The sequence below is a fragment of the Parasteatoda tepidariorum genome, chromosome 8 (genome assembly GCF_043381705.1).
Source record: "Parasteatoda tepidariorum isolate YZ-2023 chromosome 8, CAS_Ptep_4.0, whole genome shotgun sequence".
Taxonomy (NCBI): Eukaryota; Metazoa; Arthropoda; class Arachnida; order Araneae; family Theridiidae; genus Parasteatoda; species Parasteatoda tepidariorum.
The window spans coordinates 54,152,626-54,179,756 of NC_092211.1; the positions used below are offsets into that span (position 1 = coordinate 54,152,626).

The 27,131-nt window shown below is 30.9% G+C and overlaps 2 protein-coding genes and 1 non-coding gene across 5 annotated transcripts in view; 2 read left to right on the forward strand and 1 right to left on the reverse strand.

Moving 5' to 3' along the window:
* LOC107449827 (MDS1 and EVI1 complex locus protein EVI1-A-like) overlaps positions 1 to 18,202 on the forward strand; it is a 66,495-nt gene extending 48,293 nt beyond the window's left edge. Inside the window, exon 2 of the mRNA XM_071184018.1 lies at positions 12,761 to 18,202. Within this exon, the coding sequence (XP_071040119.1) occupies positions 12,761 to 14,657 (1,897 nt within the window). The 3' untranslated portion in view covers positions 14,658 to 18,202. The remainder of the gene's footprint in view (positions 1 to 12,760) is intronic.
* Positions 943 to 1,014, forward strand: TRNAC-GCA (transfer RNA cysteine (anticodon GCA)). Its single transcript has one exon. It is a non-coding gene; the product is annotated as a tRNA-Cys (tRNA).
* Positions 18,203 to 19,773: 1,571 nt separating the features above from the next.
* LOC107449838 (delta-1-Pyrroline-5-carboxylate dehydrogenase 1) overlaps positions 19,774 to 27,131 on the reverse strand; it is a 51,780-nt gene continuing 44,422 nt past the window's right edge. For all 3 annotated transcript variants that reach the window (XM_043042293.2, XM_071184020.1, XM_071184019.1), the window contains 2 exons: positions 25,625 to 25,743; positions 19,774 to 23,274 (listed from right to left, as the gene is read on the reverse strand). In XM_043042293.2, coding sequence (XP_042898227.1) covers positions 23,159 to 23,274; positions 25,625 to 25,743 — 235 coding nt within the window. In that variant the 3' untranslated portion in view covers positions 19,774 to 23,158. The remainder of the gene's footprint in view (positions 23,275 to 25,624; positions 25,744 to 27,131) is intronic.

Here is a 27,131-nt window from a genome sequence, read left to right on the forward strand (position 1 = left end):
TTGTATACTGACTATGGCTGGATCACAGATATACAGCCCTTATATTAATCCCTGGGCAGGACGCTATGAACAGTTTTCTACTTCTTCTCCCTCTAGGCCAGTGGTTACCAACTGGTGGCCCGCGGGCCGCATTCGGTCCGCGAAGTCTTTTTTTGGTAGCCCGCGAACCAAAATATATTAGTTGTCATTTTTTTAGAACAATTTTTGGAGAAAATCTATATGGGTTTTACATACTTTTAAGTTTTCTATCTTAAAAATTTGATATCTGTTGCACATTAATTGTTTAATACATAGGTACTCATTAAAGTTATTGTAACCAGAATTATTTAATATGCAATTAAATATTTTTAAAAATCAACTTCTGATTTTAATTTGCAATTCAATATTTTTGTTTTGTACTACTTGATAAAAATCTGACAGTAATATTTAATGTTCCTACAAACATAAAAGAGTCCTACATAAAATTTCGATAAAGTTGCGGTCCGCCATTCGACTAGAGTTTTTAATTGCGGCCCCCGGCCTCGTATAAGTTGGAAACCCCTGCTCTAGACGTCATAGCACTAAAACCTTATTTAAATTATCGAACAATATCATGTGCTATTTAAACATCAGAAAAAAGCATTTTCACAATGCGAGCTTTTGAAGAGAAACGTGTAAAAATATATAACTTTAGTGTTAACGATTAATAAAAAAAAAATTTTCTTTTCAAAAGTATTAAAACTAGTTACCATATTTTCTGTATTAAAACTAGTTCTGTGATTCATTGAATAAGTTTATAATATTATTGATTCATTTTAAAAATTACATAAATAAATACTTGGGAAAAGAAAATGTGATTAAGTCATAAACACAAGAGAACATGAACTTACGCAACCACTCGTTTTGATAACATTACTTGTTATCTACTTTTCTTATTTCGTTTGAAGTTTAAAATTTACATGTGGGGGTATAGCTCAGTGGCAGAGCATTCGACTGCAGATCGAGAGGTCCCCGGTTCAAATCCGGGTGCCCCCTGGTTATTTTATAATTTGTTGATAACTTGTAAACTCTTTAATACTTGAAGTTCAATTCTACGAAAAATTTTTGTAGTATGCTTTCCTTCATTTTTTTTCTTTATTATATTTGATAGTCTCATTAAAAAAGTTTTAATCAAAGTTTTTTAAATTTTATTATTTTTAATTAATAGATTTTTTTTTAAAATTTTAGAACAAAAACATAACAATTTCTTACTATACAGTCGAGAAATTTCAAAGACAAATTCATTTCAACATGCCATAAAATTGTTTTTGCGTTTAAAATGAGGCACGTTTTTCAATATGGTCGTTTGAATTAGTTTCAAAATCATTTATTTTCGAAAAAAATAATACAAAAAATAAAGATCTCTTTTACTTGGGCAATTTAATTTAGGTGATTCTTTTTAGTTGTGCTTAAAAAACGAATTTTGATCCATAATTGTTTAGAAATAGCAGTATTCTCCCTAAGAAGGGCGGTCCGCCCCGCTTGCCTTTTGATTTCTATAAATGCGCCCTTCTTGTCTTTTTTGTAAAAATAAACCACCATCCCCTTAAAACACTGCCATTTTATTTTATTTTTTCAGGAAAAGGTTGTTTTCTTAATGACCTGCTTCAATGAAAAGTTCACTTCTGATTTATTTAGTTATTGATAATTATTTAACTTTCTTTTAAATTTCATTCCTTCATTTTAGTAAGATTTTTCTTTTATTGTTTAGTTATATAGTTAAAATTTGCATTGACATTCGGCTCTAGAGATATTCACATCTTTTATTTGGAAAAGGGTTTATTAATGGATTCTTTTTTTTATTTTTTTTTATTTTTAATTTTTCCATTTTTTTTTTAATAAGCACATTTTATTTAAAAATGCACCTTTAAATGTTTATTTTCAATTTAAAATATAAATTTTTTTAAAGAAAATTTATACAGAGAGATTGTCTTTTAGCTTGACCTTAATTATGTTTCAAAGGCTTCAAATTTCTTTGTTATTTTGGTAATGAGTGAGAATTGCTCTCTGAAATATACACATGAAATAGTATAAGAAGGTAATTCAAAAATTGATGATCAAATTCGCTTATTACATAATATTACACATTTTGATACATTTTAAAGGAAGTAAGTGAGTTCCCTTTCAAAACTCAAAATGCCTCTTTCTGTGAGGAAGCCCCCTGCCCTTTCCTATTCCTTGGGCGAACTCAGGAAATAGTTTCACCAATTTGCACTGAAGCCAAAGTACTTCTTTAAGAATAGACTTTTAAGATGTTTTGAAAGATAATTTTTTTCAGTAAATCGAAAAATAATTTCAAACTTCGTAATTCGTTCATCTTGGTTAGAATTATTTAACAAAGCAATCATTAATACCTATTTTATTTTGTGGTTAAACTGTTTTTTTATAAATGATATTATATATCTAAAAAAAAAAAATATGGACACTTAAAAATATTTCAATGTTTTATATTATAATTTCAGTTTTCATTTAGCAATCAAACTGGTTTTATGATTCTTACTCACGAAAAACATATGGCGAAACTTTACTCTGTCCTTTTTGATGGGAGCAAAAATAAATGGGTTGATTATAGTTAATCCTGAATTCGATTGGTATTTACGTAATGTGCACTAAATATTTAATACTCCCTACGAATAAAATTGACTTTTCTGTTTTAACACTCTAGTGACGTTTTTCTGCGAATTTCGATGCAGCAGATAGTCTTGAAAAATACATTTATAGAAAAAATCATTGGTGTTGCCTACGTGTCTTGAAAAATATATTTATGGAAATAACTATTGGTGTTGCCTACGTTACATAATTTGTACAATTCTTCAGGCATGTGTTTTTCTGTTAATTCGCGGTTTGCCACGAATCTTAAGACTCTCAATCTCTAATTTCAGCGAATTGTTAATTTATATTTTATAACCATAGTTGAACAGCCGACCCAATTTTTTGAGTTTACGACAGCTAATGTTCAACTCCGTAGACTTGTATTGTTGAATCTAATCTAGAAGACAAGCGAACTCCTGGATCAAGTATTGGGAAAATTTTGACATCGTAGAGAACTTTTTGATGAAACTAACCCGCATTTGCGTTACATGGAGAGGAAAAACACGAAAACCTCCCATGGTTAGCCTGATGGCAAGGGGACTCTAACCCATGAGCTGTCTACCACTGTGGGTATTTTACGTCAGCACTGTGGTCAGATTGAGCCGGGTGCGAACCTGAGTCATCTCATTGGGAGGCGAGCGCTCTATCCCTTAAACCACCACGGCTCCAAGAATAGTAATATTTAATTTTTATAACCGCCGTTGAACAACCGAACCAATTTTGGGTTTACGATTACTAGCCTTGTAATTCTGAACCAATCCAGTAGACAAGGAAACTCCTGGATCAGTATCCCCAGGGGTATCATTTGTTATGGGAACTAGAAAGACTTAACGCCAGATTTAACGAGCATCAGTCATCATTTACAACATGGGGAGTCTTCGGCAGGCGGGGATCGATCTCACGACCCCTTGGACATGGGCCCAATGCCCTACCAATCAGACTATCCCGGCCTTAATAATAGTAATATTATATTCGTTGTTGAACAGCCAACCCTATTTTGGGTTTACGACTACTAATGTTCAACTCCGTAGCCTTGTCATTTTGAACCAATCTAGTAGACAAGGAAACTCCTGGATCAGTACCCCCAGAGGTATTTATTTGTTGTGGGAACATGGAGGACTTTGCGACTCGACAGATTTAACGTGCATCAGTTACCATTTACTACACGGGGAATCTTCGACAGGCGGGGATCGATCTCACGACCCCTTGGACATAGACCCAATGCCCTACTAACCTGACTATCCCGGCCTAATAATAGTAATAGTCAGAAAAGATGATAAAAATATTACAGTAAATACTATTGAGAAGGGGATGGAGAAATATATTTTGCCGATTGAGAAATGGTTCGCACAGCAATAACTTATTTATTGCCGTTATTAGTTAAGGGTACTATTAAGTAACTGCTCTGTTTAAATTTTGTAATCTTATTTTTATGTTACATAAGCTCAGTTTACATCATAAATAACCAAACTTGGCCTTTTTGGTTTGAAATTTTTCTTTAAAAGGATAATAAAATTTAAACTTATTTGTTGCCAGAGTTTTAAATTAGATATGTGTTATGCCCCTACTATTTAAAAACTGGCTTGTAATAAATAGTTTTTTAACGGTTTCATAGAAACCAGGCATTTTTATACAAAAAAAAACTTGAAGATCGATTAAATTCTGAATTATTAAAGTTTGAATTAAAATTAGCACAAAAATTAAAAATTTAATTTTTGCGCAGTTCGCTTCCTCTTTGAAAGGGCACTCAACTTAACATCATAAATAATTATCAAAATGCTATATTATGGTAATGACTAAATTTTATGCTCCACAATTTTTAAACTATCCTCTTATATGCTATTTTAAGAGTATATTTCAATTCGTAATTCTCTTTCATTATCAAAATATGAGAAAAATTTGCAGCTTATAAAAATAATTAAAGGCATACAAAAAGGCAATTCTTTTTCAAAAAAAGTAAATTAGCAAAAAGTTATTAATTGATAAACAACTTAAAAGCTTTCTTTCTATAATTTAAACTGAAAATTATGAGAAAATAAACATTTAAATATGCATTTCTTTTTTTTTTAAAGGCATTTATTTAAAAAAAAGTTTTAAAATTTAAAATCAGTTAAAAAATTTATTAATATTCCTCCCCTCCGAAAAAATATACTTATAAAAATTTAATCAGTTGAGAATAATCCTAACAAAGTAAACATTTGTAATAGTAACCAGAATTAAACCCATAAACACAGATAATTTTATCAGTGTGTAATTATAATTAAAAAACAATGAATAATTTTTAAAAAAATGGAACCTGAATAAAAAAGCAGTAATTTTAAGGAATGGCGACTTACTTTTACAAAAAGGGCTAAGAGGGCATATTTACTGGGATCAAAGGGCAAGCAGAGCGAGCCGCCTCTCAAAAAAACGATTAGGAAAGCACTGTTTAAACCAAGTTAACACGTATTAATAGTAGCTACCATTAAAGAACTGATAAATTAGTAAAAAAGTATATTGTGAGACAATAAGTTGTATTTTACCTGTTTTAATTTTTTCAGAAAAAAATAAGTGGTGGCAAAAATGTCTCAATTTTTAATTAATTTCTATCGTAGTAATTATATTTATGATATATTTATAGCATATAGCTGCCAATTCCACCGGAGTTTACCAGTAGACTACTGGATTTTGCCAGTTGCTATTTTAATCAGAAATTCGCCGAATTTTTTTAATTTTTGAGAAAATTCCCTAAAAAATGAAAAAAAATCATATGAAGATAGATTTTTTACTCCATTCATTCATCGTTTGCTTGAGTATTTAAATAAATATTGATGCTAATTAATGAAGTGAGTCGAATCGAAAATAATCAGTTTGAAGCTTTTCTTTTTTCAATATTCAAATATTTTCATTTTTCACACTTCTCTATTTTTGAGATCTTTATTTTAGAGTAAAAATGTCGTGACTATATAAAATGATATCAATATCTGTTACTGAAATTGATGAATTCAAAAGTAAATGCAAAATAATGAAAACCAGTCTATTTTCAAGGCTTATTTAGTATCTATCATAAAGAGAAAATCCAATCAATTTAATTTTTTATAGTTATTAGTTATTTTTAATTAAATTATTTTTGGATAAACGACGTTTATAATTATGTGCAAAAAATTTTCAATTCGCTTAAAAAATTCCAGAGATAAGGCGAAATACGCAAAAAACAAAATAAACATTTCGAGAGCCAAACTTAAAATCGCTTTCCTGGCCACACTTAGAGACCATATTTCCCAGATTTCGGGTAACCCTATGTTATGGGAGGCAGGAATCTAAATGCGTCGAAAAAAAGGCATGTTTATTCAGAGAAAAAGTATGTTTATGCGTCTGATTTTGTAACCTAAATTATTATCTGTACTGATTATTTAGCCTATATGAAGTAACATAATCAAACTCATAAGTTTGAGTTCTCGAACGTAAAGATCCGATCATTAGATCAAAAGTTATTCAGGGTGGTCTGTTCATTTTTTGCGTCCTGTGCATAAGAAGCTTTAGGGGATGATCCCTAAATTCATCATTTAAAAATGCTATATTACTGTACTGTTGATTGAAACCAACCGTTTCTTAAATTTTAAGATCGTTTTTTAGAAATTAATCATTTATTATAATTGTTAAACTGCAAAACTCCATCTTGCAAGATTTTTTACTAGATTTGCTGAAAATATTAGATATAAAAAGATATTAGATCAAAAATCCAAATCTTTCGATTCTTCAAACGAATTTTTTTTTTTTAATTTTCATTTGGTATTCTTAAAAAAGATGAGATTTTCGGAAAGCACACAAAAATCAGGAATATCAGGACAAAATATAAAAAAATACTAGATCAGAATCCAAATCTTTCAATTCTTCAAACGAATTTTTTTAAAAATTTACATTTGATATTCTTTTAAAAAAAAATGAGATTTTCGGAACATACACAAAAATCTGGAATATCAGGACAAAATATTTTAATCTCAAATATCAGGACTACTACGAATCTTGTATTTTGTAAGCTTTTTAAAAGCCTTTTTTAACCATAGTTTACCTCTAGATTCTCGAAATATCACTACACACATTCCACTACATTTAAATTATTTACTAGAGCTTATTCTTGGTAGAAATTTGAGGTTTATTGGGTTATGTAATCATTTATTTGGATTGTGCTAAGCTTAAATACGAGAAAAAATTGTGGAATATTTCTAATATACTTAAAAACTTGTCAGATTTTTTATAATAAAACATTAAATTAAAATAAATTCCATTATTTTTTGTTAAGAAATTTAACCGGGCACTCAACTGACTCATGCTATAGGTAAATTTTTCCTGTTTTCCATCTTAAATACTACTCTGGCAGAAATCAAAAACACAATGTTTTTGATGGTAATTTTAAAGAAAATTATAAAGTTATAATGTATAATAGATTTATAGAAATATAAATATGTCCGTAAGTACGAATATTGACAGTTTGAAGAGGATAATTTCCGTAAGTATTTAAAAGCAATTAAACATCTTATTCAATAAATAAAAATAGTAGTTAACAACACTAGTTCCATTCTAAAAATTAGATCAAATATACCATGAAGAACACTAACTTTTCATAATTTCAAAATTTTTACCATCAAATCTAAGTTTGTAAAAAAAAAAAAAAATGGAATAGCTATCATAAAAACTCACCAAACCTTAGAATAGCCACTTTGCCCGCCATATTCTCTTTGTAAATATTCATCACCATTTGTTCTTAGCATACAAGTGCTTATTTGGATTAGTATCCACTTTATATTGTTGATGTTGATGATGATGTGGGGGGGATCTCTGCTACTCGCTTTTATCCCCCTTGCTGTAAGGTGTATTTTTTGTGAGTTGAGTTGTTGGTGCTGAAGATGATGACGATGAGGTGGTGAGAGTACACGCTGTTCTTGAAGAAGCGAAATAAATTTACAGTAGAGATCAAAATTAAATATTTTTCCAAAACACTTTTGGAGAGGTAGATTAGAAAAAATTAAAATCTAGCATTTGGTGGTTTCAATACTTTTGGAGAAACACGTAATACATTCTAGAAGGCATTTAGTTGCTACAGGAATCTCTAGGATTGTGTTTATCTTTAAGATGTGTTTTGCAGTCTCTAAATCGTCACATTGAATGAGGAGCGACCCGCTTTTTTGGAATCTAATACTTTTAATTTTTTTTGTCGATACAGAAGCATTTAGGTCTGCTTTAAGGCATACTGGTGAGGTCTGTGGTATAGCACAAGATTTTTCTTTTGCTTCAATGCTAAACCAAAAGTCTGCTAAGCCGTTGTTTTTAGCTTGAGCCAAAATATCTTCTATGGGCTCCTTAGAGCACCACTGGTAGTCTAGGAGATTGGTCATTTTGACCGGATGGCCCCCAAAAGGTAAAGAGTAAAAGCGGCTTACCTGTTTTTTGGTAATCCTGAAATAAGGAGGGAGTTTTTAAACATCTTACTATAAATTCGTGGATGTTTTCTTGTTATCCAACAAGAAAAAAAAAGGGAAAAGTGAAATTCGGAAAGTAATAAAAATTCGAAATGAAACTTAAACGTGGCTAAACGTGGAAACTTTAGTCACATCACTCTCTTTAAAATCTAGTTATTAGGCAACTGACTTCATGAAAAGCGCCACTTTATATTCTGTACCACAGTAATTTATAAATAATTAAAATATACGTTTAATGAAAATAAATGAAAATTATGTAAATATTATAGAAATAAAATAAATATTTGTCCCATTGGATCTTCTCTATCATCAATCTTGATTTAAAAATTTAGTGTTACAAAAACATAAGTGTAGCACATTAAAAGATTCATTCAATGTTTAGGAAACATGGCCAAAAATGTAAAGAGTACTAGCTTACCGTTCGTAAACAGCCGAAAAGTTGAGCTGATTACATTTGGTTTCTACTCCGGAGTTTCGTGAACGACCCATCAAATTACATTCTCAAGCATACGTTTGAAGCTTTTACGTTGGAATCAAGATCCGTTTATAAAATTAGTGATTGAGGTATAAGATCTCATATCTTGAAAAACTTTAGGGGGAACTGAACGTTTGCAGCTGAATAGCACATAAAAGCGTTATTGTAAGTAATACAAGCTGACAGTAGCATATAGATCTTTTCATGAAACCCTCTACAGCTATTATGTAGTGGATTCAATTCGTGCTATAATCCTGTTTGTATCTTACATATGCTCTTTGTGCTAAATTTTAAGTTCACTATTGAGTTTTCTGTACCAAGTTTAAGTTAGAAGTTGGTCTTTTCTTTGAGCAACCAAGTCTGTTGATTTCTGAGTATAAAGAATAAGGACACTACAAGGGATGATTGAAGGGGAAGGTTCAGAGCTCAAAAGGAATCGAACTTGCGAGAACAATAAACGAAAGAACAGTACCTCATGATCATGGCGTCTCCAAGATTCATTATCAACATTTCCTGCTATCTAGTTCGACTCAGTTCAAAACTTACTATGGCTTGTCTACGGTAAGAACTCCCCCGTCACGAAGTTTGAGGCCGTCTGCTGCTATGGAAACAAGAATAGCGCATTTCAGGGAGGGTAGCTTCTCTTCGCTCTAGGGCTAACACAATAGACCGGAGAAAAAGATTCCCTTTCTCTCGCCGACACGAGCAAAAATCTGTCCTAAACAACAACCCCACACCACTACTTCAAATAGTTATACCTCGTTACCATAGTCACCGTCAGGGGTCCAGGCGAATGGCTAGGGGAGTTCTTACTTTAGACAAACTATAAAAGGCTGAGATGATCATGGACGGGCTTCTCTAGCCATGCGCTCACGTCAATTCATCAAGCTCTATAGCGTGGAGTTAGCGGATTCTGCCTTAACCCTGGATGGTTATTTGCTATGTCCTTCTTAAATTTGGTCCCACATTGGACTGATCGTAAAGAGACGGTTCCCAGTGGAGTCAGTCCCGCAGTGGACTGATCGTTAAGACACGGTTCCCAGCAGATCACCGAAGTCAAGCATCACTGGCTACGGTCAGTGTGCGGGTGGGTGACCACTTAGATCAGTCTGCGTAGGGACCGAGGGTGTGCGGTATTGGTCCTCGTTAAACTGTGCTACCGTAAAGTGCTCGACTTCGCGCGCAGGTCGTCGGGCTACCGAAGGGGGGTGCCATCCCCTCCGCAGAGGATCAAAATTGTGATGGCATGTCTTCGGATCATTCTCCGGGATGTTTCCCAGACCGTCGCCAATAGCCCATTGTGCAGCTCTAGTGCGACGTAAATTAACAACAACAACCAGTGGAGTCAGTCAAGCACAGCTGGCTGTGATCAGTAAGCGGGTGGCTGACCACTTCGAGCAGCCTGTGTAGGGACTGAGGATGAGCGGTATCTGTCCTCCTTAAACTGCTCTACCGTAAAGTGTTCGACTTCGCGTGCAGGTAGCAAGGCTACCATAGCGGAAGAGCTATCCCCTCTGTAAAGGATAAACATTGTAATGGCCTGTTCTCGGATCATCCTCAGAAATGTTTACCAGACCGTCATTTAATAGGCCATTGTGCAGCTCTAGTGCGACGTGCCCCGCAATGGACTGATCGTTAAGACACGGTTCCCAGCAGATCACCGAAGTCAAGCATCACTGGCTACGGTCAGTGTGCGGGTGGGTGACCACTTGGATGGTCTGCGTAGGGACCGAGGGTGTGCGGCATTGGTCCTCGTTAAATTGTGCTACTGTAAAGTGCTCGACTTCGTGCGCAGGTCGTCGGGCTACCGAAGCGGGGGTGCCATCCCCTCCGCAGAGGATCAAAATTGTGATGGCATGTCTTCGGATCATTCTCCGGGATGTTTCCCAGACCGTCGCCAATAGTCCATTGTGCAGCTCTAGTGCGACGTAAATTAACAACAACAAGTGCGAAGTAAATAAATTACTTACCTACCTACCTTTTTTAATTTGTAGTCGGGATAGCCAGGCTGGTAGGGCGTAGGGCCCATGTCCGGGAGGTCGTGAGTTTTATCCCTGCGATTTGAGGACTCCCTGTGGATAAAATGGTGTCTTGTGCATGAGAAATATGTCGGGGTCACAAATCCTACATGTTCCCTTAACAAATCAATACCTCTGAGAGTACTGGATCGAAGATTGGTCTTGCTCTAGTTCAGGTCTAACTTACGATCTGCGGATGAATGGTGTGTGAATGTGCCGTATGTATGTTGTCTTCGGATCATCCCAGCACCTCCTAGAAGAAGGAAGGCCTCAGCACGGATCAATTTAGTAGTCCGGTGTGACGAAGTTAACTACGATGCCATTACGTTCGGGGTACTAAGCTGCGCAGTGGTTGAAAATACAAAATATGTCATTACGTTTGGACTACTAAAGGATATTTATGGTAAGCTGCTCTTTTCTAGGAGGTGTTGATCGTCCTCAGGGATGTTTCTTAAAGACCGTCACCAGTAGTCGATTGTGCAGCTCTGGTGTGACGTAAATGAATGTACCATCTTTAATTTTCTATTCTTCAACTTGACAAGGGCTTAAGAGTTGTCCTTATGATGAGCAAGCAAGCATGCGTATTATGTAACAAAAACTAAATAAATAGATAGTTGAAGGTTATTGAACAGTAACAAAGAATGTCACAGGTTTGTGCTCTGAGGAATAATAGTAAGGCGCTAAATACAGCCAATATTAGAAGCGTACTCAAAATTGGATCGGCTGTTTAACGCCGGCTATAAAATAAAATATTTGAAGCATAATTATAAGGGGTTGTATTCATGTCATAATACAAGGAATATGTTTCATTATTAATTTGAATATTAATGAAGTTTTTCAACAAATCACTCATTATTTGTAAGTTGCAAGACAATTTAATAAGATTAAATGCAGAACAGCTTACGAACAATTCGGGAAGGTATGTATTTATCTTATGATGATCAAATAAGTGAGTTCTTGTCCGAGGAGCACTATTTTTTGGTCAAATACTCTGAAGCTTGGAGGTAGCGAGTTCGATTCTTGTTGTGAATACAGTTGCGATGGAAACCAGTAAAAACGATGCAACATATTTTTTGTTTCTATTTTTTTCCCTTCTTTTTGCAAAAAGAAACAACTTAAATGCTATCTATTTCATGTTTGTTGGTAATATTTTGACAGTTTTAAGTTCATCATTGTAAATATATTTACTGCTTCTGATACCTGAGAAATTTAGAATCGTAGCAAAATTTCACCTACGTAATTGTTTTTTTTTCTTTTTTTTTGTGCAATAAAATTTGTTTTTATAAAGGTTTATTAAGAAAATATTGTATTAGCAAAAAAAAAAAAAAAAAAAAAAAAAAAAAAAANAAAGACAGAAAAACATTGCTATTTCCAACTTTTTGAACCTGTGAAACAGTATTCTTTCCAAAATCTAGTAGGAAATATATATACATACACAGGGGGGGGGGATTCAAGCGTCAAATTTAGAAGTGTGTTACAGGATTCGCATCGCATAGGAAAAATTCAGTGAGAAGGATCTTGTAAAAAGCATTCAGCGGATTAAAATTTACCATAATATATGGGGTCGCAAACCACGTTGACAAAGTGAAAATCGTAGTATTTATTTGAGCTATTATTGCAAGAGTTGTGTAAAATCCATTGACATTATTGTCCATTGACATTATTTGTCGAAATTGTTCCCCTCTGAAATTGACGTTCGAACAGTCTACAACGACGTGATCAATGAGATCGACGTAATCGTGATCAATGAGACAAGGTGTGATTTGCCTCATTGGATATGAATGTATTCAGAGGTGTCTAAACTAGTGATTTATGGTGACCCCGAAGGAAGAAATCCCCCGAATTGACATTTTACGAACAAAAAACGCTTAATTTAGTCGTTAGTGACCTTCACTTTTCGTCTCCTCTAGATTGAAAGCCTGCACGCATTTTTTGTGATTTTTCCCCCTCTCAGCGTTGTTATTAGCAATCTCATGTCCTATCATAAGTTTTAATCCACCTGAGACGAAATTGTTCCCCTCTGAAATTGACGTTCGAATTCGGGACACCCTGTATGGAAATATTAGCCATGATATGATTGCCTTGAAAGAATTTCACACCCGATAAGACTTTACCTCGTTTAATTGAAAGTAATTCGTTTTTAAAACTGATTTTATAATGGTTATACGTCCCTTAAAATTATAAATTTGTATTTTTAGATCACAAACTCCTCCTGAAATTCAAGAGAGAAACAATTTATTCTCCTCAGACTGGTTATTGGAGTTCAGACATCAGGAAAGAAGGCGCCATCTTTGTTCCTCTTGTCATCGAGGGTTTACTGATCCAAGCAACCTACAGCGACACGTTCGTTCACAGCATTTAGGCAACAGAAATCACGCTTGTAGCCAGTGTGGGAAGGCATTTGCAACTTCAAGTGGACTGAAACAGCACACGCACATCCACAGTAGCATCAAACCGTTCAGGTGCGATGTCTGCTTCAAATCTTATACCCAGTTCTCAAACCTCTGTCGTCATAAGCGTATGCATTCTTCTTGTCGATTCCAAGGTAGTTGTGACCACTGTTCGCTGAATTCCAACATTCAATCGTTCTTCCGAAATCATTCTTTCAGTAGAACCCACTTACCGCTATTTAGAATTCGGTCCAGACAAAGACACATTGAAAAATCTGACGAAAGAAAGACAACCACAACTTTTCTAACGAAAAAGAACGACGCAGTATACCGTAGGTCTAGAAGACTAAAATTCAGAAACAGCACCCATAGTAAGCTTAACATTGATCGAGCAGAATCGGATTGCCAAAGAAAACTTTCCAAAACAGGTGAACAACCGGTAACACAAACGATGTTCAGCTACCAAGGTCAAACTTCACCGAAAGTGGCGAATGTTTGTCCAGAATCTTTATTGATGAGCGATTTGTATTCACACCACAGATTTTCGGACAGTAGTTGCTTCATGGGGTCAGAATACTCTAGGCAATGGAAATCTCCAAGCGCAGAACTGTACAAATCTTATTTACATCCATTTCATTCACTTATAGATTTGCAGAAGCAAAGAGATGAGCCATTAGACTTGAGAGTGAGTCGCAAAAAGAAAACCTCTAGTGATACAGATGAAAACAACAACGGTGATTGGAAACTGCTCGGAGATCCCAGCAATATTCATGACATTATTCTGGAAAGCGGGTGTAATTTTCCGTCACCGTGGGCAAGAACTATGCAGCCATTTTTCTTTGACCCACTCTATCGCGGTCATCAAGAAAACCTAGCCGTGAATTTCTTTCCTAGTCCACCTGATTTAAATCATTTCCCCTTTTCACAAAATGTAATGACTACCCCAACAATTGAAAACCCAATCATGGGTGCAACGAAACCCCAAGTTCAAAACTCATCTGTTGATTACGCTAAACACAAGAAGAACAAAGAAAAATACTCCTGCAAGTTTTGTGGGAAAGTATTTCCACGATCTGCGAATCTTACAAGACATTTGCGTACACATACCGGAGAGCAACCGTACAAATGCAAGTACTGTGACCGATCATTCAGTATTTCTTCCAACCTCCAAAGACACGTTCGTAATATACACAATAAAGAAAAACCTTTTAAATGCTCGTTGTGCGATCGATGCTTCGGGCAGCAGACAAATTTAGATAGGCATATCAAGAAACACGAATCTGACTTGGCGGGTTTAGACAAAACTGTACCAACTACTCAAAACAAAAACAGATTTCAGGATACGGATAAGTCTTCAAAAATAGCTATTAACCTAAACGTAAAAAGTGAATTCAGAACGAATGAAGGTGACCCCGAAGAATTTCTTCGAAGAAAGTTCGAAAGGAGTACTTTCAATCCATGGTCGTACGAAAGATTCGCGGAAGATAAATTAAGAGAGGTTTTGTGCAGTAAAGAGTTAGAAGCAAATAGCAGGGTGAGGAACAATGATATTGAACTGAAAAACGGCATCATGCGAAATTCCGCATCACAAAGGGCTTTCAAGATTCCTGAAAATAAAACTAATGTGGAAATAAGAGCAAGCGCTGATAGCGAAAAGATCTACAAAGAAAAAAGAGATTTTCGTATAAAGAGTATTTCAAAATGATAAATATTAGAATGATAATTGAAGTACTTCACAGAAGAACTAAATTTTGTGGCATAGATCATTAATTTATTCTGTGCTCAAACTTTAATAGAAGAACTTGAGGCAATATAATGATAATCCAATAAGATGAAGATGTTTCTGTGCATTGTGTAATTGCTATTCCGCAAACTTGTAAAGCACTTACCTGGAAACGACGGGGAAAAAAATTTTGAAGTTAAAATGTTCCCTCTGGAAAAAAGTGTGGCTTATCATTATATTGCCTCAAATCAGTAAAAAAAAAAATTGCTTGTTTCATAATTATTTTGTTGGTGTTTTTATACATTCTAAAATTGATTTTTCTCAATATCAGTAATGAGCCCTTCCATAATAGAAACAATTGCAAAGGTTTTTCGGAGGAGGTTTAAGTTACGTTGGTGTAAGGTACATTATTTTTGTTCTGCAGATATAATGGCAAAACCTAAATGGTGCGAACAAAATCGGCAATAGAGACGCTCTGCTTACATTTTATAGGCAATGCCTGGCTCCAAATAAACATAAAGAAACCATCCATTAAATTGCACCAATCTTTTTTAGAAAAAACAAAAACAATAAGATTAAAATGTTAACTATAATTTTAGGAAAAAAAAACTTATATTAGTTCAAAAAATAAAATTCACTTTAATCATACACCCAAGTGACTTGAGAAACAAAGAAAAAAATGTAAAATCAAATTGTAAGTACAGACTTAAGAAAATAAATTTTCATGCAATGATGCTTTATAAATAACATTACATAACCTCAAAAATTACGTGTATTATTAACTAATTAAAAACGCAGAAGAAAATTTAAAAATGATGTTATATAAAATGGAATGTCGTTATAGCTATAGTAACAAAATATATTAAATGCTGATATATAAATTATCAAGATTTAAGTTTTTTTTTTCTTCTTAATCAAAAATAGTTATAAAAAAATGAAAAAATATCTTTTTTGAAAAAAAAAATTTGCTTGAAAAGTTAAATTAATTAACTAATTAAAAGAATTTTTAAAATCAGTTTTGTATTTTTAAAATTTATTACTAATATTTTTATTTTACTGTGGTGGAAAAATTTAATAACTGCAGTGTTTGGTTCTATAGATTTTCTAGCATCTTGTCTCCAAACATCTGTTATTTTTTTTTAATAAGCCAATAAACTGGCCCGAATCTTCAGTTATCAAAGTAAATTACACCAACTGTAACCTTAACCAGTCTATCTTAACAATTGGATTCATATTTCCCATCATTAAACTGTGTTTCTGATAAAGAGATATAAAACACATCAAGTGATGCCTAGTTAAATAAAGAATCACAATTTCATAGTATAATTTAAATAGTAAATTGAATAACTTTCAATGAATGTTTTCATAAAGATAACACTAGAAAAAGTAAATTATTCCAACAACGGACATTGTCATATCTTTTATTATTTTCATCTTGTTTGTCTATCATGTTACTTAATGATCATATTAACTAGTATACATTTTCAGTTTGAATTATTTAAGAAAATATCAGGTTAAAAAAAGTTTTTTCAGGATTTAAAATATGTTAAAATAAAACGCGTTTTAAACTAGAAATTATTTCCTAATTACTATGAAAAAAATATGATAAAGAATTAAGGCTGTTATTCGAAGGCTCCGTCGTTATATGAAATAATGTTATTTTGCGAATATATGTTATTTTTATAACTCCTGTGAGTTTGTAACTGTTATGTTAAGTTAAGCCTATCTGAAGCCAGCGCTGTCTACCATTATTTTACAAATGGCGCAAAACATCAATATGGAGAAAAGTCACAGTTTGGTAAACATAAAAGGCGTTTGTCCTTTGTGGTGTAATTTTTTAATATTTAAAAACTTAGACCAATGCTACACTACCTGGGCTTATACAAATGTGCAAAAACTGGAAATAAGGCAGTGATTTTGATAATTTTCATCTAGGTGGAAAATTATTGCCAAATTGGCGATTTTTTAAAAAGTTCAATAATTTTTAAAATATTTAAATTATTTATCTGTGCTAAAGCCCAGATAATTCTTCAGAGCAAGATCATATATATAGTTTAAAATCATTGCATTGCTTCGAGTGTAAGTCACTTAAACTAAGGATTTTTTATTTTCCTTGGTGACAGAGCTTCGGAATACAGCATTATATTTAGAATAGGGGACGCAATTTTAGCCCGGATGTTGCAACCTTCTCAACAGCATCCCCAATGCGGTCCCGATAAACCAGCAACCTGGACTTGATAAGTTTTTTTTTTAAATTTTTCAACAAAACAATTAAAGTTTGGATGATAAAACTGGAGATTTTTATTGAATTAAATGATAAAAAATTTGTCCAAAAGACTAAAAAATAAGTAACGTACTCTCAAGCCTAAATATCTTCCTCACTTCATAAACAAAATTGTTCATAGTTTAAAACAACAGTATGTTGGTATGATGAGCTACAAAGTAGACAAATCAGTCAAAATACTCAACACGTGCCCCACTGAATGTTGGGAAATCAATCCAAATAACTTTTAAAATGTTTTAATCAGCAGAAACAAACAGGAAATAAAAAAAAAAATTCTCTTAAATTTATAAAGCTGTAGTAGAAATGTCTTTTAACCTCCCAAATAAGGTCTTTGTTAGTGCAGATCTTAAAACTGAAAAGTTTGGAGACCAGATAATCAAATGCAGATTATTTACTCTATAAAGAGATAAAACACAAAAATTTTTCATCTGTTTATAGTATATAGACTGTGCAAGAGAAATTTATAACTATTCATCAATAAAAAACTTTAAACAAAATATATATTTCTCAAACAAGTTTTTAAGTTGCTTATTTACTTGTTATAAAATTTAAGTTTCCATTATTTTGTTTGTATTGTTAAGAATTTTGTTTTTAAACCTGGCTGTGATCTACAGAGGATACCGGAAGAAACTTTTTCACTAATCTGTTAAATGGGATGTTCCGTAATCCTATAACTCTTCATTAAATATATAACTCTGGAATCCTAGTCAAGTAAAAATATAATAGGGATTGAAGAAATCTGACAATTTATGAACAGTAACATAAATTGATATTTAAGAAAGAAAGAATAAAAAAGTCATCGAATTAAGGTGTATCACAATCTGAGAAAGAAGGGATTAAAAACAATGCATAACCTGACAATTGGAAACACTTGAATTTTCTTCTGGCTGTTTGATTTTTTACTTTTTTTAATCCCGCCACCCTCTGATTGTGATCTAACAGATTTCGAATACATTTCCCCCCTTCTTAAGGTGTGACCTCTAAAGATGCAGACTTCTTTGATATGATAAGGATTCTAAAAATATTTATTAAGGGCGGAGATTGCAGAACACCCTATGTAATTCTTACTGTTTGATGTTGATTCATAACACAATTCGTTTGTTTTTTGTCATTGTTTGAGAGATTTTGTTTATTGTGTTTACATTTCTATTTCACAAGTTATGTCACCAGTCATAAATAATTTATTTAATTTATATATTAAGTGTATCCGTTTTGTATTTGTCAACTATTAAAGATTGCATTAGAAGGATTTTGTTTTATTTGAAATTTTCTTACTAAGATAATACCAGGTATTTTAAAGTTCTTCTAATTAAAGAAAACTAACAGCCAGTTGAGCATATTATGTTACCTTATGGCAGTGTTTTCCAAACTTATGACTTTTGTGTACCCTTTCTAAAATTTTCGTAAAGCTGTGTACCACTAATAAAAAATTTAATTTATATTTTACTATAAAAAAAATTGCACGAAAGTTAAAAATCACAACTGGCTGTTGGCACCACTAATTATTAACTATTAACTCTGCAAAAAATAGCCAACAGAAAAATACGTAATCGTAAATTTTCATGGCTAGCTTTGTTTTTAAATTTTCGTTTGTTGCAAGATATTTCGCATAAGAAAGCGTACCCCCACTAAACTGTTCCCGTACCCCTGGGGGTACGCGTACCACACTTTGGGAAACACTGCCTTATGGTGATTAAAAGTAGAGTGGTAGTTGATGTAAAATACTAATATAATTTTCTTAGCTGTTGCACTAGTTTTTTTCTTCTTTTAAATGTTTCAAAACGTAATTATGAAGAGTAAATAAATATATTTTATTAAAATCTAGGTAAATGAAATACTATATTTAGATTAAGTATAATAGATTACCATTATAAATGTATGCAACTATTCTTAGCAGCAAGTTTTTTTCTTCCACAATGGTCAGTTTAATAAGAAATTTAGATCAAACAATTAATATTTATATAAATAAAGGATATTGGCACTTAATAGTAAAGTTTAAAAAAAATTTATATTTTTCAGTAAGCATTTTATTTTTTAGACTAACATTTATTTAAAACAAAACAATTTTAGTAAAAATTATGTCTTTCACTAAACAATAAAAGGAAATACACATAGAAAGAAAATGGAAAAAGAAAAAGCATTTCGAAATTTATTCTGCAGAAATTTTTTTATGGAAAACCGTATACATGAATAACTTTTCATAAAACTACATATAAATTTTTTTATAAATAACTGTTTTTTATTTCTTTAAATTTTATGAAAATACATGAGAATTTCAATGTATTTCTTACCAAAACACGCAGGAAAATATCCACACGTTTGTATGCTAATAGCACTGATTAAGGGTATATATACCTATAATAATTTAATTTGCTATTTTCTAATTCATTTGTAAAAATTGGTTGTTGAACTAATTAAATCAAGGTAATTTAAAAGAAAAAATAATAATTAGCATACAATAACAAAATATTACACTTATTTTTTTATAAAAAAAAAGTAAATTTCTCTTGTAGCAGTTAGTTGTCCAGCAAGAGGGGTCATAAAGATTATAAGGCTCCACAATTTACCCAAAATGGAATTTTAGTGAAAATTTGTGAGGTTTCTAATAATTACCTTTCAATTCCTCTGTTTCCTACGGCAATCAACTGGTTTTGAAATCACTAATTATTGATAGCGTTTTAGTTACTTAAATATTAGTTAGGGTCTGATTATGTTTTAACTTTACTTTCTTTAAGAACATATTAAGGGTGGTGATTAAACAACCCGAACAAACTGTTCTAGATTTTTAACACATATAAAAAAGAAACTAAACACTTTTAACAAGATTTAATCTATTTATTGGTCACAAAACACTGTGTACAACAGAGTGGATACACTAATCACTTCTATCAGAAGCAAATTTTTCTCCGTCAGGAGCGTGAACAGATATCAGACAAAAATCAAAGCTTAAAAAATAACTGCCATAATATATACCTTATACTAGTAGTACATACAAGTCATCATATTTTCAAAAGCATTGACATAATTACTGTACAAACCTTAAAATTTAAATAAAGAGTGAATAGCTGAAATAAATGCAAGGAAAGTACTTAAAAATATTATGTAAACAAAATAAAAAAAGAGAGTATTTAAAAATATTTAATATTAATTTTAAGGATTTATCAAAATTCAAATCTACTTAAACAAACTAAAAATTTAAAAATTATAATTCATCATTCTATTTTCAATGTTAACAAAAAATATGTTTAGAAAATATTAAGATAAAAAATAATATTTAATGATTATTGAACAAATATTCAAATATGGATAGACTGCCTAACACTTAGTGAAAAATCAAAGTCTTTAAAAAGTAACTTTCACAAAACACTTGTTGCGTTATTGTGTACAAATCCAAATATTTTTTTTATTTTCTAACAAAACTCAAACATAATGATTCAAAAATTTATAAAGAATGAATCGTTATAAAATAAAAGCAATTTAAAAAAAAAAATCAGATGTACTAATATGCTTACGCAATTAAAATAATCAAAACTGATTTTAATCACATTTTGAAAAATTACAAAATTTTCAAAGCTATCTCCTTCAAAATAATTAAAATTTTTCTCAGATCATAACAATTACTTGAAAAATAACTAATTATAATAATATTTAAAAAAAATTAACCATAAATTAAATTTTAAAAAACATCGTTTAACACTGCATGTAAAGTAAAACTTGGCAATATATTGACTAGCTAAATATATGGAAGAAAACAGTATTATAACTAAACATGCTTTGGAAAATTCCTATCAGATCTTTTTATGAAAGAAGAGTTAAAAAGTTTATTTTTAGGGACAAATCACAAAGATAAAACAAGGATGACATAGAAATAAAGTAAATCTTTCTTTGGGTTAAAATATAATAGAAAGTGGTTAATGTAAGTAGAGTAAAAAGTGAATAACAGACTGCAGGTGATATATTTCAACTATAAATAATCATATTTTACAGAAATTTATATAAATTTAGCTATAATTTAAGATGAAATTAAGAAATAGCGTGAATGTTTCATAATAATTTTGTGATACATTTAAAAAATTATATATAATTTTGAATTATTCATTCATAGAAAAATATTTATTAAATGCTTCTTTTATTTATTTTTAATATTAAATCCTTAAATTAACGTCCAAATTTATCAACGTTAATTTAATACATTTAAAATGAAATTGCAAATTTAGCAGTTCTAATGCTTTAAAAATGTAACACACTTTTATAATTTGATAATTATTACACATAAACTAACAGTCATACTTTAAAATTACCGATTAATTATTGAATTTATTTAAAATTAGAGGATTACATATTAAAATTTGATTAATATATACGAATAATTACAATAATGAAACAGAGACATTTTAGTATGAATTACTGAAAAAAAATGCAATTTACTACATTTAATTTCAATCTTCTCTTTTTTTACAGTTCGAAAAATATTACTGAATAATGTGAATATTTTTTTTATAAATATTAAAATAATCAACAGAAAAAGTTATTGATAAAAATATTACTTTTAGAAAAATTCACTTGAAAATAAATACCAAACTCAATATCACTATATTCTTGAATAAGAGTTATTAAAATTGACAGTTTGAGAAATACTGTTTCATAATAATGTGGTAATTAATATTTGCAATAAGTACATATGAAAAATAGCAAAATAGGTTTTTAACCATAAATATTTCAATACTATTTATGTAAAGAGAAGTTAGTGAGACAACTAAAAATAAATATGAGGACAAGGAAACTTTTTAGTAATTGTTTGTAACTAACTTCATAGTAATAACTTCATAAAATATAAAACTTTGAAACAAAATAATATTCTGTTTAATAAATCAGATCTTGGTTCACCGGTCGTATAAACGCATTTAAAGAATAAGTAAGAGTTAATGTAAAAGAAAAACAAGAACATAAAGCAATAAACAATTGTAATTTAGAGAGTTAAGTAAAAGGTACATTATGATGAAATATGCATATAACAGAAGAAAAACAAAAATATAACATAAAAAAAGAGATTCATAATAACGGAACAAAATAGATAGATTCTTAAAGAGTAACAATTAGACAATATCTTATCAGAACCAATATAACTTTGCTTTAGCGATATAAAACAAATTCATAACATGAAAAACTAAGGTGGCAAGAGAGTAAGAAATAATCAGGTAAAAAGTAATAAATATGTAAAGGTATACCTATTAGTAAGAAAATATCATTACTATAGTTAAACATAACTTCTTAAAATACAGTAAAGACTTTCTATAATGAAATCTACTGATCTTAGTTGAAAAATTTTCTACCAAGAAAATTTTGTTATGCAGATCTTTGAATACTAAAACAGAAATATTTTTACAATTATTTAAATAAATGTTAAATTTTTTTATTTAGAGGGAAAAGTTCATGACTATATAATTATGTTTGTAAATAAAATAAAAATGATTTAAAACCTGTGCTTGAAATAGTCATGTTCCTACACATAGAATCATATAGTTACGCATTATTCCTGGAGATAGACTCTAGATACAGGTACAAAAATTTCAGATTTCACAGAAACTCCAGCTACCAATTGCAATTTTCTTCAAAAAACAACAAATATCATAAAAATAAATTTATAATCTGAAAAATTCCGAAAATAACAAAATTTGAGAAAATAAATGTCTAACACCTTCATTATAGATAGACAATCATTTTGTCACACGGAGAACATTTTGAATGTTGTTATAGCAGTATTCGTTACTGGGACATTTATTTCCTTTTAGTGTGAAATTCGGTATAGGGAGGATTTCACGGTAAGGAGAAACTACTTTAGTTATGTAAAAAAATTCAAAACAAAAGTAAGTAAGATAAAAACAATTACTTAAAATGCAAAGGCACAATAGCCTTTTAAACTGTTTCAGTACGTTTTAAAGAACCGAAACAAAAGACTTTTGTTTGATGCTGTTTAGATAATTATACATATAAAAAAACACCTTCAGATAAATAACAGTTTCTCGAATGACATTTTTTAGACAACTATAAAATTCCTATGTGCTATTTTCATACTCAATTTCAGAATATCTCTGGAATTATTTGACCTCGTTTAAAGCAAGATAAGTTTTTCAAAGATGCAGAATATACTTTTATACATGGAAGACAAGTGTAAGTATTAGTTTCACAAAGAAGTATTTTAAACAGACATATAGGGATATCTCCAGTCAGGTTGAGGCACAAATGTCTCTTTTATAACTTGTGGTGTTGTCCATTTAAGCATGTAATGCGGGCCTCCAGCTTTATCATTGGTACCTGCAATTCATTGTTTCACATAAAAATCAAATGTTCCTTTTTTTAATTATGTATTAGAAATAAATTAAATTAAGTAGTCGCACAAAAACACTTTAAAAAATACAAATAAATTTTGTAATAAGCAAATTTATAGTACATAAAATATTTATTTTAAAATATTAGAAAAAAATTATTTTACAACTGTTAGATTTTATCTTACCTTTTGAACAACAATAGTGTTTAAACTAACATTATTTTCTACTTTTAGGAAGAGATAGTGCTACAAAAAGTTAAAAATCCTAATATGTGTTAAAGATTAAATGTAAACAATAAAAAAGTTTTGCAAAAGATTTACTTTTTATGTTACAATATTTTTTGTCAGTTACTCAATATAAATGTTAAACATTAGTCTCAAGAATTAGAAAAAACTAAGAAACTATACTGGCTGATATTAAATCCATTATTTTTATGTGTATGCCTATCAAAAAAATGTTGATAAAATAGTTCTTGATATTACTAAACAGTTGTTAACACAGTTGTAAGCCTCACAGCAAGACTGGAAGAAAAAAAAAATTCAAAAATTTTTTTGTTGGTATTTTTAAAACAAATGTGTCTTAAAATAAGTTTCCTTCACACTTAAAATGATAATAAATAATAATTAAAAAAAAATTAAAAATATGTATTAAAAATATAATTATTGGCAGTGCTTACATTAGATATAAATATGCATGAAAAATTTAAATAAAAAAAGAATATTTTTTACTAAACAAGAAGTTTTATTTTTCATACACTAGCATAAATACTAGTATACTCTAGAAAAGAGGTCCCCAACCCTATGCCCGCGGGCATCATGGCGCCCGTTGATCGATCTAGATGCGCCTGCTGCCTGTGCCCAACAATAAAATATTTCCATTTTCCATTAAAATGCTATGCAAATACATACTAAAGTACGTTGGCTCAGTAAAGGCAAAGTACTTGATAGATTTCTACATTTAATAAAGTAAGGCAAGAAGGGGAGATCGAAGTTTTGGATCTTCAGAATGACGTTATCTTCAAAACTACTATATCAGATGAGAAATTCTGGAATATAGTTGATAGAAATAAATTCCATTATTAAAAAGAGCAGCATATAAAATTAAGTCGTTTTTAGGTTCCACATACTTGTGTGAATCATTGCTTTCAACAATCAAAATCAATCAAAATATAGACCCCAAATTTCAGATGAACACCTTGACGATTGCTTACGAGCAGGAATTTCATCATATTCTCCCAATTATGAAGCGCTGGTCAGTGAAATGCAATGAAGATCACACTGACTGTCTATCAACTATAAATTTATCTTGAAAAAATAAATAGTGACCACCATTTGACAGATATTCTGGTATTTGCTCTTCAGTACAAAAAGGTTGGGGACCTCTGCTTTAGAAAATGCATAGTATAACTAGTACATATTAGAAAATGCAACTTTTCACTTTCCACATTTGAATGAGCACCAACTAAAAACTATTATGTACAATCATTCACAATTTTTCATAAGTAAGCCTTGCTATATCAGCTGTCAAAATATATACTAATTATGCATCTGAAATGTGAAAAAATACAATGCAGTCCTATGCTGGGAAAAAACGAAATTACTTTTTGACAATCCAAAACAAAATGATTTTATATATTTACTGCAGGGAAAGTTCTGAAACAAAGTTTCATCCTGCTTTCCTTAAAATGAGCCTAATAACAAACTAATTTACAAGCTTTTGTACATCTTTTTCACATAGTTAGCATGGACTTAAATGAATTTCCTGTACAGTGAGATTATTTTCATGAACATTCATTACTAAGTTATGCAGTAGTAGTTTTTCATGAACATTCGTTACATATTTAAAGACATTTTTTATAGTCTGCTGCACTTTGAAATGATGTTCTAATTGTGCTGATTTTACTTCAGAAAAAAAGTTTAAGCATGGTGGGTAAAAATCAGGAGTATAAGCCAGATCTCTCCCATGCTGGATAACAAATAATACTTTTGTCTTCTTCTGAGCATTTATTTTTCTGTAATAATGATTTGCACTTGACTGTGCTCTGGTATGGAAATATGCTTTTTATTTGTTGCTTCTTTGGACATAAATTCGATAAAATTTATGGTAATGTTTATTTCTGTTAGCCATACCAAAAAATTTTATTTTGGGGACACGGAAAGTTCAAGCAATTTAATTCCCTCATGCAAAATAGAAAAAAAAAGCATACTAATAAGATTTTATTCAATAGTCAAGAGTAAAAAATTAAGTATCCCAAAATTTAAACCATCAAAAGAAAGTACATGGGAATTTCAATGATATGAGTAAAATGCAGAATGCTGTAAAAAAGTGAGATATACCTGACAATCTACTTCCACCAAAGGGTTGTTGACCAACAACAGAACCTGTTGACTTGTCATTGATATAAAAGTTTCCAGCAGCATTTTTCAAAAACTCAGTAGCATATTCCAAAAACGCTCTGCAATTAACAGGAGGAAAAAAAAGGTTTAAACTTTATTTAACGACAAAACAGCATTTTTACAGTCTTATGATATAAATAACAAGCAATGTTAAAAATGGACGCAAAAGCCTAGTAGTCATGATAATGTCTGAATAAATTACTTAACGTTTTCCAGAATGATCAGACTATGCATTACACACCAGTTTAACTTTTTGCTCATTTAATATTTGGACAAATGTTCAGTGAATCTTTAGCAGCTCGTCATTTGAAATATGTTGTCCTGGCTTTTTGTTGTTTGATTTAACATGAGCAGCAATAGTAAACAAACACAAAAACAAATAATGACACAAGTAAAGATAACTTTAACATCAAATCAGTTCGTAATAGTTAAATTGTTCTCAGTTTAATGATTAAAATATAAAAATGAAATTTTGAAATTCATTATGATAATCAGAAATTAATCATTTTATCAAATACAGCCAATTAATATTCAGACTATTTCTTCAAAATATTAATGATAATACAAAACCATTAATATTTTAAAGAGAAAATTAAAACATTACATTCTTTTTACTTAAAACAAATTACATTGCCAAAACATAGTCTTCTCAAACTTTATTGGCCTTTAATATAGTTAAACAGCTTTTGAAATTTTTGACTGAATAAAATGATTATGGCATGATATCTAAAATAATACAGGACACAGCAGGGCTTGGAAAACCGCCCGTCCTCGGTGATAAAAAATTCCCCGCAAACAACGAATTTCTCAAATTCGACGTCCGTGCGGGCAGCCATTTTCCCGTTAATGTTCGTGATACACTTTCAATTTTTGTTATCTTATGAGAGTCTAGGGCCTCACTTCTAAAATGACCCTCTAATCTAGAAATCTACTTAATTCCTTCGTCACTAGAAATACTAGGTTACTATTAGTAACGTAGTATTAGTATAGTAACCTAGTATTACTATGTTACTATTAGTAACCTAGTATTTCTTTTATATCTGCATAGCGTAATCCTAGTAACTACTAATTCATTGTGCAATTTATATAAATATTTGTAATAAAGAAGAGAAAATTATATTTTTATTTATTTAGAAGCTACGGGTTAGTTTCAAAGGAGGACGGGTACATTGTTGGACAAGCCGTCCTCGGGAACGGGTAAAATTTCTGAGTTTTTTCGAGCCTTGTGACATAGTTTAAAAAAATTTGCTCAAATAGCTCATTAAAATTCTATTTTTAAAATATTGGAAATTTTTCAATATTTTTTCTTAGTAAAGAGCAGGTTTTATCACAATCGCCAAAAAATCAAAGAACTATAGTTCCTTACCACAAAACAATGTAATGCAATTAGTCGATTTTTTGGCAGTTTCCTGTTTTCTTAAAAACTGCCAAGTTGTGTAGTCACAAA